The following is an 18,134-nucleotide window of genomic DNA, read 5'->3' on the forward strand; positions in this document are numbered from 1 at the left end:
CAGCCAAATTCCATCTGCGTGCTTACCATAGCATTGCGGTCCACATGGACTTTAGTTTGTTGGATTTCTTCTTGCTGCACCCTCGGAAAAATAGAGGAGTCTGCTCCTTTACAGAAGAGAAGTAGCTTTCCTAAAGGCAGAGTTATAAATAGTTTATCGCATTCAAAAGCCATAGAAAGACTTAACAGACGCTGGCTTCAATAGCCAGCTAACGATGCAGAGGAAGAGGTCTGTCAGGACTAAAGAAGGAACTGCTAGAAGCCTGGCTGCCTACCAAAAGCGGCGTGACACCTGTACAAAACCTTCTTTGCCCTCAGGGTGAACTATCCGATGTCACTACCTGCCCGGAGAAAACTTGCTGCAGAAGGCTGCACAAAGCAGTTTATTTCTTCCTATTTAGAAGCCTCGGAAACCTTAGGGGATGGGAAAAAGCCCATGTCCTAGAACTTACAGGACTGAAATTTAAGAAGGATGACCCCTGAATTTTTGTCTGCTAACCCCATGAGAACCCATCGCACTCACGTGAAGGTCTCAGGCCTCCTCCTGTAGTTATACCTCCAGGCTGGGGCAAGGCAAGCAAAAGCAAGGTCCCTGTCCTTGTCCCCTCCCCTAACCTGCAGCTGGCTCCATGCATCTCCTATGAAGAAAATCAACACTATCCCAACCAGACCCAGTAACAGAGTTAATCTATCTAGAAATGTGTTAATGTGCCTAGACCAGTCCAGAGAACCTAAGAGTTTGGCCTCGCTGGGTTACAGTGCGCTGTTACACACGTTCAGAAAGGAACGAATGGGTTCTATATTTGTGCATATGTGCACACATGTCCATGAGTCTAGAAATGCCTTTTAACTGTACCTGTGATGGTCCTCACAATGACACTCATACGGCGACGGACAGGATCGAAGTTCAATATATGGAGAAGCTGGTACCTTAAAATAAAAAAAAAAGGAAGTGAGCTTTAAGACAACTCAATGCCAACTCCCCGGAGTAAGAAGTGAATTTTGATTGTAGGGGAGCACTGGGATTAGATAATTCACTCTCAGCTGCTCACATACTTGCAGATGTCACAGTAGCTGTTACCAAAGGGTAAAACCTAATTATTTTGAGTTTGGGAGGGGGAACAAGAAGCCTGGTCACACAGTGTAAGCCATGCCCTGCTTGGAGGTCCGGCTGCTATCCATAACGCTGGCAACCAATCTCAAATGTGGTGAGCCACCTGTGGTGTCAGGCACTGGGGAAGGAGACATGCAAGGGACTGGGCACACTCAAGGGACCTGAACGAAGGCTTCCGTAGAGCTGACAGCAGGTTTTTGCAAGCAAGACTTTCAGCCTGCTCTTTGCAAGAAGGAGCAGTGTCTGTGCAGGTCGGTAGCTGGTCAGACAACCCTTGCTGAGCGGTTTTGACCTTGCCTGGTTTGCCACATTGATTGAAGTTAATTAACCCACATGGGAGCCGGTGCAGAGCAGAACCCATTCAATTACCCGGAGCAATATTACTTGGCAGACCCCACGGCACTTACATTTCAGTTTCATTCTTTTGGTTTCGTATTTTCATGAAATCATTTTCAAGTCCTAGAAAAGTGAAACCATACCTGTCAATAAACAAGAGGACAGAACAACAGTGAGAGCACCCATTGGCACATATTAATCGTTAACTGCGTTCTCATTTCACTTTCTGTACTGCAGAGGAGAGACAAAGAAGTTAGAGCCCAAGCTAGAAAGCCTGGCCAGATGTTCGCTTGCTACTTGCAGAGCCAGCTGTGACATTTTGGCATCACTCCTGTAACCCAGCGAGCTGGACACTTCAGTGCACAGATGCCAAGAGGCTCCGGACATGGCCCCCTGGGTCTCCAGTAGATTCACCATCCACGAGCTAGTACAGAGCTGCAGTGGCCTCAGTCTAAAACTAAGGGTTGGCAACAGCATCTTCTAAGGACTCAAACACATGTTTCACAAAAGTAGCCCATCTTATTATTTTGCCACTGCACACAAAGGAAGCAAACTGGCTGCAATGCCACGCTTTAGGGGCTGCTCTCAGCAGTGAATGTAAACTTTGGCCTCCTGAAAAGCTGCTCAGCAGAGACCCGTTGTAGCCTACTGCTTTTTTGGAGAGCTCTTTCCAACTCAAATGCTCGTGCGGCTTCCCAGAAGAGGAAAAAAAAAAAACACCTTCACATTCTTACTTTTCTGCGCCTTTCACCAAAGCGATTTCATCTGGGGAAGAGGAGATGTAGGTGTGTTTGCATTCGGGATGTCCTATCAGCCCATCCACCTGGTCCGCTTCCTTGATTTGGACGGTGTGGCACAGGCACAAGGCTCGCAGGAACAGCTCTTCTCGGCTCTAGGCAGGATGGAGGAAGGGCTCGTTACCAGCTTCGTGCCACGCACCCAGTCCAACTCAAAGCAGCTGGTTACCACTGTCGTGCACGGGTATTTTAAAACCAAAAATATTCCCCCACCCCCCAGCAACGTCAGCAGTAATAGATCACATATATCCATCCAGCCAGGAGCTGCCAACAAAACCCCAGCGTTAATCAACAAGCTGATTTCTTACCTTTTCTGCTTTGCCATAGTATTTTAGGGGCCCATCAGTCTGGGAGAAGCCATCAACCTCTGAAATGCAGTCTTTGTACTTGTGCCCGTCTATGCAGCACTCGATGAACTCCATGCTGTTCTCCGTCAGGGTTCCTGTTTTGTCCGTGAAGACGAACTCCACCTAGAAGCAAGGGGACACCCACCTCGCTGCACTCCCTGCCTCCACAGCCACACCAAAGCCACGCCAGGGAAGCAGCCCCCCAGATGGAAAGGTTGGGGCATTTTGACACATCTGGACCAATCCTGGAGGGTACTTTGCTGCTTTCCTGACCTGGCATCCAAAAACATGCAGGTGCTGCATGGGGGTTACACCATTGTGTAGTTTTACTGTTTCCATCCTCCCTTGTTCTTTCATCCATTGAACAAGTGGCAGGGAGGCAGCTCCTGAAGGCTTTTAAAATCTGTTTCAAGGCCCTTCATTTTCCCTCATCCTCTTTATTGGCTACTTTGCTGCGGCTCCCAGTGCTTATACAGCTGCTGCTGCAGGTCTGCTGCCTCCTTTGTGGGACTTCCATCTTGGTGCTGTATATAAGGCAGGTAACTGCTACTCCAAACATTTTTTTTTTTTTTTTAAGCAAAATAAAAAGCAGGAGGCACTGTACGTACCCCACACTCAGCCTCTCCTGACACAGATAAGAGAGAGAAGCTAGCAGCTCTTTAACTGCTCCAGCAAAGCCTGCAGCAGCCTGGTTGCATGTACATTACATGCCCAGAGACGACTGGGCAGTCATTTCTGTTAATCCTTGAAGAGACAGAGGATTTTTCATTTTTAATTGAAGCGGAGAAAGCAAACCATCCTGACATGCGGAGTACTGTGCCTGATTTTCCCCAGTATGGAAACAATTGGCGTGACCCAATTCCTACTCCTTCATACACTATTTATAACCTTATCCATTTCACGCAGCGAGTAGAATCATGTTAAATGGAAAGTGTCACCAGACTGGCTGAAGCTCTGCCCTGCTGGGACAGCGAGCAACTGCCACAACAAGGTTTCTTATTAGGGAAAATGTTACAAGCTCCAGCGGCAGTGGCCCACTAATTGTTTTTCAGAGCTATCAAGAACTGTAGTGTTGGAATAAAAACTGCAATCAATTTTCTTCCTGCCTGTGTTTTTCTTCTGCCTTAATTAAATACAGCAAGGCTTTTAATTTCTGTTTAAGGTGCACTGATAAGAAGTAATGTAACAACACTGCAATGCTCAACTTAAGTCAACTTTCCAAATGCTTTGTCAATCTTTTTTTGTTTTTTAATGTACCATCATAACAGCTGTGGTGGGGAGAACCATCAAGTTGGAGACAGCAAGTGATACACAGCCACTGAAGCCAAGAGAGGCACAAAGACCACCACCAGAAGTACTGACCACCACAGCCCCACCGTGGTAGGAGGGGATGATGTATGGTGTGCATGCTGGTAGCCAAAGTGGACCCTTGTTGCCCTCCTCCGCCAACCCAGATGACATTCCTCACAGCAGATGCAAACAGAGCTCGTTCTGACCTGTCCAAGCTCCTCATTCAGGTCCGAGGTGTTCACCAACGCTCCCTCTTTTATTTCTTCATCGTACATTTCCTTGTCCCAAGAGATGAAGAAGGAACCCAAGAACTTCTGCATCTCTACTGTAACATACATGGAGACTGGGATAATAAAATTGAAGAGGACCATAAATGACAAGAAGTCTGTGAACATCCGCAACACCTGCAATGGAAAGACAAGAGGAAGATACAGTCTGTGCATAACTCGGGGATGAGACAGTTTACAACAACAACTCTGAGGTTTTAGACAGCATTTCCTTAAAGGTTAAATAGAAAAAAAAAATCCTGAAAATAACTGAGTACAGTTAAGGTACAGCCAAATTCTATTTTCCTTCGATGTAGAAAATCTCACTGCCTTCTACAGCTATGTGAGGGTATAATAGAAGAGCACATCTCACTGTTTCAAAGTGACCAAATCTCCATTTTATGCAGGAACATATTCCTTTTCAGAACATACTGTTACATGCTGATTCTCATCTCAGCTACCTGGAGCAAAGTGCTTTGAGACCAGTCAAGCTATGGCAAGGGTACAACCAATTCAGTGACACCTCTGAAGTCCCACTCAACAATCAACGGAATCAGCTGATTTCCACCCACTCGCACTCACTCTTTCAGGCTTGGCTGCCTGTGCCTCGGCAAGCTTAAGAACCTGGCTGACGTGGCCTCAATTTATCTACTCAAAGCTGAAAGATAGCTCAAGTTCAGATAAGGATCCAGGTTAAATCAGCTGCTGCGTTTATATAATGTCTCTGCGTGGTGGAAATGATGTTACCCGCCCGCCTGCTGGTAGCCTGCATGTATTCACTTGTCCCCAGGGTGATGGGGATGCCAGGGCGCAAGCAGGGTTAGCGGCAAGCCTTGCTACGAGCATCACTGTGCTCTGCTCCATGCAAGCATTGCAGTGCACAAGTATGAGAGATGCAGGTAGTAACCGAGACAGGAGACAAACACAAACATGGAGAGACCGCAGTATGTGGCAGCACTTCCAAAGAGCAAACAGGCATCACAGGGTTGGCAGCAGGCACGATCAGATTAAATAAAACTGACAGAATAAATAAAGCTGGAGGAGGTGCTGAAATACAAATCCATTTACCTTGAATGTCTCTCTCTCTTTTTTAGTTTTTTCATTGTACCAAGGCTCATCGTTACGTGGATTACTCTGCCAGACATATTTCAGAGTCGTGCACACAGTAGCTTTGCTCAATAGGATGCACAAATACACTATCAGGAAAGCGTTGATAGATCTGAAAAATAGAGGTTTCTTTTTAGAATTCTTGCAACTATTTTTATAAAGAAAATCATGCAAATAAGCAGGAACAGAACTTCCTTAATCTTAAGAAGGGAATTGCAGAACAAGTGCTTTTGACAGTGCTGATACTCAGGGTCAGTTCATACATTTTAGCATTTCTTACTTTTTTAAAAAATAAAAAAGCTACTAAATGATGTAGCTCCTTGAAAGATATGCTTAATGGAATACACAGATTGCATGGAAAATCAGAGAGCATCTGAAACAAAAGGCAGCAGATTAGGGGATCATTTCTGTGCAAGTCATCCATGACAAAACCCAACAGCTCATACCAATTTTTGCCTACTATAATTACTCACTTTTCTACAGCAGAGCGTTTCTGAGATTTCCCTTGGTAGTTCAAAGCCATTTTTGTTTCCATACCAGTATAGACTGCCACACCTACAGAGGATTAAAGCAGAGCTCATCAGGGACTCACAAGCCAGAAGGGACCCAGCTTTCACTGAGCCATCGGAGGCATCAGCGTGTACATGGGAACTTGACTCCCAGTTCAAGAAATCGGCATTACCCAAGGGCTGCTCAACTGCAGAAGGCTCAGTGGCTGCTAAGTAATGTTAATTGCACATATCCCTGAGCACTGACCGGCAGCCCAAGGATCACACACAGTTAGAGAAAATATCAGTCTTCCCTAACAGCCTTCATTCGAAATTACTGATGTCTAGGAATGTGATTCTAGCAAAAGTGTTCGGCAAAAGGATTTGGAAACAAGTCCCTATTGTTTGCAACTCAGGCACAAAGAAAAGCTTGCTTAGGTGTACTGACACAACCTGCATAGCATGGCAGCACTGCAGATATAGCCAGCACCTCCAGATTTTACCCTAGAAACTTTTCAAGCAGCTGGCGTATAAATGCAACTGTAGAATCCTGGCAGTCAGGCTCTAGATAAGTATTTTTCTCTTTCTAGATATAGTGGTAGTGACAAATTCAGATGTTCATCAGAACTATAATAAAAAAAATGTTCACCATAAATCTTCTTGGTATTTTTGAGGGTAGCACCTTTCAGCAACAAGTTTTCAGGACCCAAAGACCTAAGCATAAAAGAAGTTATAATAGCACATCACTAAAAGAACATTCAAACTTCTTTACAATTACACAGAGAAACAATAAAGCTAAACTGATGATTTTTTAGAAGTGCTCACTTCATTTGTATGTTAAATTAGACTTTCCTTATTTTTCCATGTATGTACTTTTATTTCTGTTTCATCTTACGTGGACCATCCTTGGTGCTCAAAGTCCCAAATTTAATGGTGGGTTCTCACTGAAGTTTTGGAGGAATAAGTACAAAACATTCACATGTAACATGTTCTAGTAATTATATAAAAAACCTGTTTTTAAAACCTTAGAAAATCTATCAATTTCAGCAGTCAATCAATGGCACCAAAGTCAGCTTATTTTGCTCCCACTCCTGTTTTTATTTCTCTTTGAACGTCCTGCCCATGACCCTTGGCTGCTTCTCTTTCTTTAGGAGGCTGCAGAGGCTGCTGGCAGGAATACAGTGGCTAAGGAGCACCGTGGGTTTTCTTCCAGCACATGAGCACTCAATGCTGGAAGCCCCGTCCCTGTGTCCTGGGCCATTCCCTGGGGGCTCTACGGACTGTCACTTGGAGATTGTCCACAGCTCCCACTCACAGCTACAGAAAGCTTCCCCAGTCCCCCGGTGGGCTCAGATGAGTGACAGAAGAAAGCAAGCAAAGGGATTAATAACAGGTCTCCTTTAATAAAGGAGATATTTGGAACAGCTGAAGAGAAACAGACATTCCCTAGTGATAGCAACAGTTCAGATCCTTGAAATTTGGTGTAGATGCCTCCTAACTTTGAGGGGAACAGTGAGAGAGCTCCAAGACTAACCTGGCTATGGGCTCTTGGTTACTTCTGTAGATAATAATTCTTCCAACAAATCTGCAATTAAAAAGTACACGAGAAACTTGAAATACAAACATGAACATTAAAAAGAGCTACTACAAACACACTAAAATGTCATCATCAGGAGACGGGAACATAGTAATTCATGCAGCTGAGAGGTCAAGGCTCCAGAAGGGACAAACCACAGCCCACCACCCTGGGTGCCTCCCCGCTGCCACCCCCAGCACAGCAGGAACTGACCATGCCCGGGCACCCCCAGCTCATCTCAGTCACGGCGTAAAACACGCGGCAGCAAGCCTCCTTCACGGGATTTAACCACCAAGACAGCTTAATCCTGGAATGCATTTTACTTGGAAGGTACGCTGGCCTAAAAATAGGTGCATGCACCACTACTAGAGCTGAGCTGACAAAAATAGAACTCATTACGCCACGATGAGTGTTTGTCGGAGAGGCTTTGCTGCAAAGGAACTGAGACCTGAAGCAGCCCAGCGTTGACTTTGCCACCCTCATCCAGAAGCCCCGTAGCTCACTGCTGCCTCCAGAAACCTGTCATTTGCTGACAACAAACACACCCCTCGCTTTATTGAGCTTTAACTTATATTTAGAGATGTGGCCGAGGCTTTGGTAGCAGGCTGGGAGGGGGGGCAGCGAGGATGCCCACACTCACTTGTAGAGGTCTGGCTGCGGCTGTTCGCACTCAATCGTGGCTGTGAGGGCATCTATGGCTTCATCCGTGCAGAGCACGGTGGTATCCCGCACCGCGTAGTGAGTCTGGCAAGAGAAGCACACACCTTTCAGCAGCAGCCCCAGGAACGCAGCTCGGGCTACAGGCGGGCCCGCCGGCACCCAGCGCCTCTGCATCTCCCCCGGGGGCTGCAGGTGCCCCCCCGGGACACCAGAGGTAATGAGAGGCCAGCCCCAGCATCGGCGGGCTCAAAGCTGTTTTTAGGCAGTGCGAAGGTTCGTCGCTCGCAATTAGCTGGGGAGCCCACGGCGGATCAGCTCGCTGCCTGCGAGCGCTATTTATAGGAGCTGCTGGCGGCTCCGAACCACTGCGGGCTGTGCGACAGGCTGCCTTAATCCGTCCTCACAAACAAATTCATTAAAAAGCTTCCTCAGCTCATTGCCTTTGTGTTCCTCTCGTTGGGCACTGCAGGAGGAACTGCCATGCTACACACGTAGCTGTGACGTTATAAATGCCCACCTTAATGCTTGGCTTGGGAACTGCCTGGGTTTTCATACTGAAAGCACACCCACACCTCTGCTATAAATCGCAGCTTCTGTGGAACAGTTCAGAACTGTTCATACAATGCCCAATATCAAACCAGGCCCCTGTGCCGAGTTTTGCATCCGACGCTCCAGTCACCATGGACACCGTGCAGTTACTGAGCGATACAGCCTCCTAATCAATTCCTTCATCCTTACATCCACGGTCCCTTAGCCTCTTTAGAAAACACATGCTCTTTTAGACAACGTATGGCCGAAGATTCTTGCTTCAAAGGCAGAGCCCTGCCACAACCCATTTTATAACTCTGCCCCAGTTCCACGTAAGTAGGCATCCTTCCCACATGCACAGCCTGACACACACCAGAAAAACATACAACACGGCAGGCAGCAGCTATTAGTGCAGAGGAGGTTTTATGACTACCTGGGTGTGCTTCCCCTGCCCTAGTTTTGCGGCACACCCTTGGTCCTAATGTTAGATGTATTTCCTCAAACAGCACTTGCTTTTCTACTCCCTCCCTGCACCTTTTAATTCATTTTCCGTCTTCATCTTGTCAAGAAGCTGGAGATAGCCCCTCTTTACCTACAGGAATCCATAAACCAAGAAAAATATAGCGCTTAATATAGAAATTTAGCATTCCACTTAACGACTCAAGTTAGTAAAAGCCAAGACGCTGAAAAAGTTACGTTAACTCATGCATATGATGCACCTGACACTACTAAGCAACTGCCCATTTAATATGGATATCTATTTTTAGCCTCGTGCCACTTCAAAGCTCTTACTAGTATAACCACTCTGGTACGTCAATGCTGCACCAGCTCCTACACAAACTTTTCAGTACCAATTAACAGCCACCAATAAAGATCGGAGCTGCAAACCCCATACAGGCAGATCAACACTGGTAATTCCCACGGACTTCAGAGCGTGCCAAAACGTATCATGAAATTTTAAAGTAACTTCCACTCTTACTACTGCAGTTGCTAATATCTGTATAAATATTTATCAAACGCAAGTGAAAACAAATGTTCATGTCGTATGACAAATGTAATTTTCTTTTTGTCATTACTTCTTTCCCTTGGAGAAGGGGAAAAAAATAAAGGAAGAAAACACTAAAGAAGAGATTTGTCCTGAGCAAGACTAATATCAAATTTCAGTTCTTGATTCAGTAAGGGGGAAAGCAAAAAAAAAAAATACATAAAAATCCCCTTTCCTTCCCCCTTCCTACCCTCACCTCCAAGAAAGAAAAAACAAAGGGGATTTTTTTCTCACTGGTGAAAAGTTCCCCAAATCATACGACTCAAGACAGAGTGCCTCAGAAAGTCCCAGATGTCACTGAAATAGCTCGGTTAAGTAAGAGAAGTGCTGGCAGGTACTGAAAAGGGAGCTATACGCTGAAGCAGCTGTGGTTGCTGCATTACCTACGCACCAGCCTTCGTGACATGCAATAGGAGCAGGGAAGCAGTAACACATTGCCTAGGACGGATGGTAATGCGGCAAAGCCGTATTATTATTTATTGATATTGTTTTTTTATTGGTGTTTGTTTTGATAAAGATGGAATCAATTTGGAGCAGCGCCAGCGAGAAGAGCTGTTTAAAAAAAAAGAAAAATAAACAATCCACAGAGCACTTCAGTGCTGACTCACTGATGAGCAGACGGAGGGAGGAAATGTTAAATATAGCCACACAGCCGTGGGGACAGGTTACACAGGAGCATCTTCCAGTTAACCTCACTCTCTCACACACCCCATACACGCACAAGCTTCAGCCACAGCTGCCCCAGCACACCAGAGCAGCAGTCCTGCACGCCACCCAGCCATCCCCATCACCTTGAAATTCGACTCGCCATCCAGGCTCGCTGTAGTGACGTAACAGGTCCCATCAACACTACTTGAGGCCAAAAATATCAAGTCACAGGGGAAGGTCTCATCTGCTTTCACTTCTACTATGTCTCCAACCTGGAAGAAAGGAAGCATTTCAACAAAAAGCCCTCTCAGCTATTATTAGATACTTACAGATTTAGCTTCTCTCAAAGCCTAGAAGAAATCACCTTGGCTAAAAGGGACATCAGGGAGTCCAAGATCACGATCGGAGTCACAACGACTCCAACGACCCAGCTCGCTCCCCCGGGGCTCCCCTCCGAGCACCCCAGCAGCCTGCTGGGCAGCCCCAATGCCCACGGGGTGGGCGCGCGTCCCAGCACCGGACCGCAGCCCAACAGGTCAATCCCACCCAGCACCAACGCAGACTGCCCACGCGGCGAGGTTATTATTTATTTCCCTGCTGAATCTTGACGAAGCCAGAGACTCTGTACTAATCTGAAGTGCTGGGTGATAAATTTATGTCAAAGCTAGTGTGCTTTCCCGGTGTCCTTGGGAGAGTTGGAAATAGAAGAGGACTGCCTGTCCCAGACAAATGCAGAACGCTGACAGATCTGTCATTTGTCAGCCCTGGCACAGCTTTTGTAAGACAGCCTCTCAAAAGCAGTCAAACAAAGGAAGCTTCACTTATTAACAGGGAAGGGCTCTCAGAGCATCTTGTGTGAAAGCCAGAGACTTTGTGCAGCTCGGCAAGACCGCAGCACAGCCCTCCTGCAGGCACCAGTGCCTATCACCCACCCTAGCGCCCCATCCATTTCACTCACATGTGAATTCTCTACTAACGATTACCTTGATTTTTTCACTCTCCTTCTGCACTTGCTTTGCATTTTCAACAATGAAGACAGTACTCTTGTTCACTTCATTGTCAGCTCTGTGTCTCAACCAGTCCTCATATCCCTAGGCACACAAATACAGGCAACACAAACTTGTAACAGAGCAAGTAAACGAATGAAACAGGATGACTGGAGGTGGAGAGAGAGAGAAAAAAAAGTTAAACAGTCCTCAGAACTCCTTCATGCCTGACTAAATATCAATCAGAGCAGCTCAAACTGAATCAATTTATTTTAAAAACTTTATATGCATATTTGAAAGATTCGGAACAGATAAAAGTAACAAAAATAATCTATATGCAGTGCATGCAACGATCAGCTAAATTACTGTAACATGTTTCTATTATTCTCAGCATTGGCAAGAACAGACTGATAATACGAATAACATGCTTAGCATCCTGTGACTCTCTTTCCTATGGTAACGCAGGGCAAGACTCTTCCTCTTCTGTCTTCACTAAAAGAATAAAACATTCATATTTGAAGCAGATGGATTTTACTCTCACTCTGCCTTTTTGGCCCCTGCAGAAGAAACTTATTTTATTATTTAATACTTCTGAGTAGGAAATTTAAAATGGCACATGTGCATATGATGGGAGGAAAATGGTCTCTCAGCACCACAAGAAAGAGGACTACATAGCTTCAAGACTAGCTGAGTTTGACCAGCACCTGTCTTTTCCATTTACTAACAAGGGAGCAGAGCACAGGCTATATTTGGAGCACGTCTCTATTCTGCAAAGAGTCAGAGAACATTTCTAAAAAGAGAAGAAAAATTCAAGTAAAGCCAGAACTAGCGAGGCAGCCACAGTACTAACCTTTACGATCCACCACAGTTTGCTTTCAACAATATATAGAGATGTTTTACATTGCACCATGCACCATTACACCACACACCATTACACCAGCATCCATATTCAGCATGCAGTCTCTCTTGAGGAGGACCGCTACACACAGCTGACCTCCTGAAGGGGTTACCAAACTTACCAGCCCATTTTGACGATTTCTGAGTATACTCAAATAAACATTCAGCTTTTTCTCCATCATATGTCCCAAAGAGCACAAGAACATCCCTACAGGAAGGCAATCTTCCTCTCCCCAAATTACTGCGTTTACCTGTTTGATGGCTGTGACGGTGATCACAAAGAAGAGCGGAAGGCCACTGGTTATCGGACTGGTCGGGGTGTCCACTATCACCTGCAGACAGAAGGAACATACTGGTGACAACTTGCTTTCAGGCAGAAGAAGAAACAAAAGCTCTGGCCGCTGGAGTGAAAGGGTGCTTGGTACACTTGGATGTAAAGTGTACTGTCGCACCCCAGCACAGGAGGGAAGGAAGGGGCACACAGGAAGGGCTAGCAAAGGCATCCTGAGGATGCTCTCCTCCATCTCAAGACAGCTACCCCTTCTCCTGAAGGCCATGGGATGTCCTCAGGTGGGAAAAAGTCTTTCAGAAGTAGTTTAATATCTCAATTTGACCTCACCCTAGTGGAAAATAAAAGCCTGGATGAAAGGGTTGCTGGGGACGGGTTACAAAAATGCAACCACTCACGCGTTGAGGCAAACAAGTCTCCTCCTGCCATGGGATGTACTGGAGAGGACTAGGGCGGGGAAGGAGGATGGTGCAGAGGCAGCAGCAATGCACAAAGAGAAAAACACCTCAGGAAGACCATTTCTCCTCTTTGGCCATGAAGATTGGGGCACAACCAAACCCCAAAATACGGGTAGTTGTGAGCAGGAGGGCAGTACTAGTCCTCTTGAACCACTGACACTGAGAGGTTAAAAGCAACATGCACCGGCCCGATTTACCAAGGAAATATATTGTGAAACGGCACAGGAATACTTGAGTAAAACAGAAACTAACATTTTGCCTTCGAGCTCTGAAACACGGGAGTTAAGAGCGTGGTTTAAACAGCACAAAGACCACACAAGGGCCTTCAGGTCAATGGTTGGAGTCCTTGAGCTAGGTGCAGTGCTCATCGTGCCTTGAGCTAGCTAGCGCTGCAGCAAAGACCAATTCCCTAAGAACAAAGCCCAGCAGAGCCCCTTCAACATCAATACCACCTCTGGGCTGTGGGAAACCACTGTTTCTATTGACTGCATCACGGCTTGGCCTAAAGGGGAAGAACAGCGGAACAGGCTCATAATTAGGAGGAACTCATGTAAGAGCAGGAAAAGCTGCACTGTTTGCCCACTGAAGAGATTCATCATGAAGGTGTCCTCTCCCACGCGACAACACAAAAAGCCTTTCACCTCACGGCTGGTGGGCCCAAGGGTGTTGCCCAGGGCAGGTATCAGGTGCCTGCCCCAGCTGCTCCACGCATGCATCGTTCTGGCAGCAGGAGGGCAGCAGCCCAAAAGCAAACAGAGAATTCAGCCCCCAACAACTTCTGTGCTGAGATGCAGCCATCCATCTGTGCACGCCTCATAGCTCCCTGCCAGCAGGCACTGCCAGCAGCAACGCTTGCAGCGTCACTCAAAATACTGTGCGGGGACCAAAGCCACCAGGGCAGACCCCAAGGGCTTCCCCTGGGGCACCTTTAAATCAGGGCACAAAAATTTGGCCGTTTTCCTGACATCCCCAGAGAGGATGGGAGCACAACGGGCAGATGCGGAGAGCTATGACGGCAAGGGACTGGGAAGCTCAGCAGAAAGGCTTTGTGTCCCCACAAAGGGACTTTGTTGTGCTCTGTTTGTTTGCGCTTCCCTGGCACGCTCACAAACAGCATCTGCATGTTTGTTGTTTTAGGCTCTCTGTTAAAAGCTGCGTTAAGCACAGAACTGCTCTTATCGGCTGGGAGGAAGCCATGTGGAATTTTTTAACTCTTTGAAATGCTGCACGTTGTATTCTTACCCTGCACGACCGGACCCAAGCTGAGAAGTGCCAAACAACGCTGAAGTGGAACAGCTACATCACAAGTAGCCAGGTAAGCAGAATGAGGGCAGACCAAGCTAAACACAACAAGTACCTCCAGGAACACAACACCCTGCTTCACCCAAATGGCTGTAACATGTTTACAGACAGAAAGCTGTAGAAACCAGACTTTGGAGAACTTCAAGTGAGGATGGTGCAAAGCACTGCACAGTCACATCACACAAAGCCCCGCACGTCCAGATGGCCACTTAGAGAGGCAATATAAAGTATAGGTCAGTCAACCCAAATTTATCTTGCTTGAAGTGGACAGATCTTGTAAACACAAGAGGAACTCTGACTTTCAGCTAAGCAGAGCAAGGCAGAGGGAAGGGATATCTACCCTGGGCTTCCTGAGACTCCCACTGCTACCCCGTGGGAGTTTTCTGCACCAGACAAGATGCAGCTGTATGTATTTATTCAAACAAACAGTACGATTACTGTCCACACAAATGCTGTATTACAGAGGTATGAACACAAGTACTGGATAAGGTCCCTGGAATAACTCATTTATATATTTGGAGATTGCTACTGCACTCTGTATGCAGCCTGTGGCTCAACACAGTTCTTCTGCCTGTCACTGTTGGTGGAAAGCAGAGGGACACAAGAGCAGCGTGCCAAAACATCAAAGGCAGACTCATTTGAAGCTATTTTTTGACACGCTTTAGGACTTTAACAGCTTAATTTGGATCCACTTAAGAGTGACAAAATCCTTCTGTTAACAGTTTCTTCCAAATTCATTGTTTACTATACTGAAGACCACAATCCAGAAGTCATCCTTATCTATCTAAAATAACTTTTTTTTTTTTTATTCCTGGCACCTCCTAAATAAGGTGATTGCTATCAGCTTGGTCCCTCTACAAATACACCTCGACCACACTTACTTCAGACCATCTGTCTCCTCCAGGAGTTGACTTAGTTTCCTTTGAGCATTGCAATAGATGGACCAACAAAACAGTTATTCATATCCCTGTTAGTGCACTAATTAGTGTCTTATGGTTAACGTGTGTACTTTTTCTTCCTCTCTCTCTCTACCAAGAGCTGAATTTGGAGTCACAGCATGTAGAGGAGATGCGGTAGGCGATGCCCAGCGGGGCTGCCTGGGCGCACACTGCTCAGGTACAAACCTACCGTGCAGGGAACAACCCAACTGCTGCCACACTGCACCCTTAATGCAGCACTTGCGACAATTCCAATAATTTAAAGTAATTTAAAGATAAACACCAACATTTAAGCTATAAATGCCTTTTTACTAAGTTATAACCCTTGATATTTTATGTGGGTGGAATTACCGTGAGTGCTTTTCTTGGGATGAGTGAAGTCTCCAGCAGCTCCAGAATGATGAGCACCAGGGGCTGTTGGCTACTTCACGGGGCGGTATGAGTGCTGCCAGAGCGTGTTTGGTTGGGTTTGTTTTTCTCTCTCTAGTGGAGCACGAGGATTGCTTCCTTATTTTAGAGGCAGTCACAGATCACAGAATAACAATGAGGAGGAAGAGCAAGGCTTTTATCTCACCTGCATACATCCGCGTCTAAAATGGGCAAGCAGCTAAACTACAGGGAGTTCTGTAGGCAGGACCAAGAACACACAGTGTTCTTAAGGACCAGAGGGCCAGCAGACAAAATGCAATGCTGCATCACTAAATGGCCATCTCCACAAGAAGGGCATTCTGCCTCCAGGGCGTCACTTCAGCACAAGGCAAGTTACAAATTCACTCTGACAAAAGGGAGCAGTGCCAGTGAAATCAAGCGATGGCCGAGAGCCAGCTGATGCCAGGGTGAACTGGCCTTTCCGCAGCGCTGCCAGGAGGAGCCACGCACAGCCGTTACCTCAGGATCCCCCGTTTCTGCGGCAGGCACTGAAATGGCTGTAAACCACAACTCTTTACTGTCAGGATAAAGAAATGAGGTCTTTTAACCATGCAGACCAGGAGCAAGTGATACCCTGAGACCTGAATCAACAAAATCCCGGAGAAGCCGTCTAAGAGCAGGCTGTTTGCAGTAGCTCTACAGTGCTGTTTACGAGGTTGGTGGGGTAGGAGTTTGGATGCCTGTTTCTAGCCCTAGAGTAAGCTGTCTACTAAGCCTTGGGTCTGAGTATTGGATTTTAAAAGGCGAATGAAAGCACTGTGGTGACTCTTCCAAACTTGCCACCTCTTCCCCAAAACGCATTTTGACAGCCTGCTTTTCTTTTTGGTTGACAGAACAGAAAACAAACGTTCAGGTTTGCTCAGAATTTGTTCCTTAGCAAAGCCACAAAGCAGAGAGATAAGGTTCATCTTTGTATAAAATCTGTTGTTTTGTCTGTGGAGAATAGCATCCTGAAACTCCACATTCCCAAAGCGCATGCTATGCCTCTTCCAAATTCTGTTGAGTACAGCCTCTCTGCCCTGGGCTGCCCTGAAAGTCACTATAAGACGTATGAACATTACATAACCTGGAAAAATGCATGTTGTTATGCAGCAGAAGTAATGAAGGTGATAAAAAACTAGACCTTAATTCTGCAGAATTATACACGTATTTTCACTGGTTGACCGATCTTAATGTTTAGAGTTAAAATGGTTTTTAAATCATTTTGGCAGTCATTTGAACGCTGCCTCAGACAGGCCCAAACATTTAATTGTTTGTATGCGCTGAATGGCTTACCAGAATTATAACACAGCTTCCAATTTAAAAAAAAAAACAACAAACACAAACACCAAGAGAGTCAGCTCTGAACCTCAATTCTTGCTGTTCAATCTGTGCTTACAAACAATATGCAAATAAAAACACCCTGGCATCCATCTCGGTGGAGAAAGCTCTTACCTGCACGAGGAAGATGATAAGGAAGTAGAAGTTGGCAATTCTCCTAAACTGCTCAAAAAGGTTCTTCGGGAGGAAGTTCCAGATTGTGTACTGTGGGGAGAGAGGAACAGGAGCTGTTGGGCACGCTGCAGCTTTCGTGATGCCAACACAAACAGATCAAGACACAGAGCTTGATGCGGACTACAAAATGAGAGGTATCTGCACAGAGCAGGAAACGAGTTTTCCCTTTAAACTGAGACGAATGGTGGCAGCAGGTACACGAACCGCTGCCGTCATCTCCCTGAAGCTGCAGCTGGGGCCGCAGCCTCCTCTCGCTCCCGGCAAGGCAGCAGGTCCCGGCATCGCCGGGCAGCTGCTACTATCGGTGCAGCTGTGCGCTGCGATGCGGCCGTGCTCCAGCTTCCACTTCCAGCATCACACCGCAAACTCTGGCTCTCTCCACCAGTTCACTACGCAGTTCAAAGTGCTTTGCAGTTATGTGGGGCTTTTTTGTTTGTTTTAAAGCAGTCAACGGCTTCTCTTTTGTTAAAATATCCCAAACCACTCAGCTGGAGACAGCAGAGGAAAAAGAAGATAAACACCACGGGATTTGTTTCAGGAAGCAACTTCTACATAGGCATTTCAAGAGACATAATTTAACAAAGAAGTAATGCACAGTGCAGAGGTTTTTTTCCAAATTAAATCTTGGAGTTGCTGTTCTGCTCAGAAAAAAGTCATGCTGCCCATACAAATCTGTTATTAGGCTGTGCTTCGTTATCATTTTAAGAAGGCTGCTGAATCATTTGCTTGGGAAAACATGGAATTTAAGAACAGCGTGGAAAATAACAGGTCTAATATCTGACCTTTCAGTGTGCCTTGAATAAACAATGAATAATAAGCAGCCAAGCCTCAAGGCCAATATTCATTTAATCAAAAAAAGACACTGGTCAGGTAAGAAAAGTCCATGACATGCAAATAAAAATGAAAAAAAGACAACACTAAAAAATAAACTAGAGACGATCTACAGAATTAATGCTAAAACAAACAGTTTATCAGAAAGAGAACTGAAGTACTGGAAAGGGTTTTCCAAAGGACTCTCTTGCATGTCAGGGAAAAGTCACTGGGAATGCTACACACGTTAAAAACGTCTTACGTTAAAAACGTTAAAAAACGTTAAAACGTTAAAAAAACGTTTTGATTTTAAACTTGTCTGCAATATAA

General features: G+C 45.9%; 1 protein-coding gene across 7 annotated transcripts in view; it reads right to left on the minus strand.

The window, feature by feature from the left end:
- ATP11C (ATPase phospholipid transporting 11C) overlaps positions 1–18,134 on the minus strand; it is a 59,606-nt gene that overhangs the window by 21,854 nt on the left and 19,618 nt on the right. For all 7 annotated transcript variants that reach the window (XM_067005179.1, XM_013183304.3, XM_013183300.3 and 4 more), the window contains exons 3-17: positions 16,935–17,024; positions 12,336–12,416; positions 11,185–11,292; positions 10,345–10,473; positions 7,961–8,064; positions 7,279–7,329; positions 6,394–6,458; positions 5,730–5,811; positions 5,218–5,368; positions 4,090–4,287; positions 2,555–2,716; positions 2,184–2,341; positions 1,521–1,592; positions 856–929; positions 27–130 (exon numbers count right to left, since the gene is read on the minus strand). In XM_067005179.1, the coding sequence (XP_066861280.1) occupies positions 27–130; positions 856–929; positions 1,521–1,592; positions 2,184–2,341; positions 2,555–2,716; positions 4,090–4,287; positions 5,218–5,368; positions 5,730–5,811; positions 6,394–6,458; positions 7,279–7,329; positions 7,961–8,064; positions 10,345–10,473; positions 11,185–11,292; positions 12,336–12,416; positions 16,935–17,024 (1,629 nt within the window). The remainder of the gene's footprint in view (positions 1–26; positions 131–855; positions 930–1,520; positions 1,593–2,183; positions 2,342–2,554; positions 2,717–4,089; positions 4,288–5,217; positions 5,369–5,729; positions 5,812–6,393; positions 6,459–7,278; positions 7,330–7,960; positions 8,065–10,344; positions 10,474–11,184; positions 11,293–12,335; positions 12,417–16,934; positions 17,025–18,134) is intronic.

This window comes from Anser cygnoides, chromosome 13 (assembly GCF_040182565.1).
Source record: "Anser cygnoides isolate HZ-2024a breed goose chromosome 13, Taihu_goose_T2T_genome, whole genome shotgun sequence".
NCBI classification, from domain to species: domain Eukaryota; kingdom Metazoa; phylum Chordata; class Aves; order Anseriformes; family Anatidae; genus Anser; species Anser cygnoides.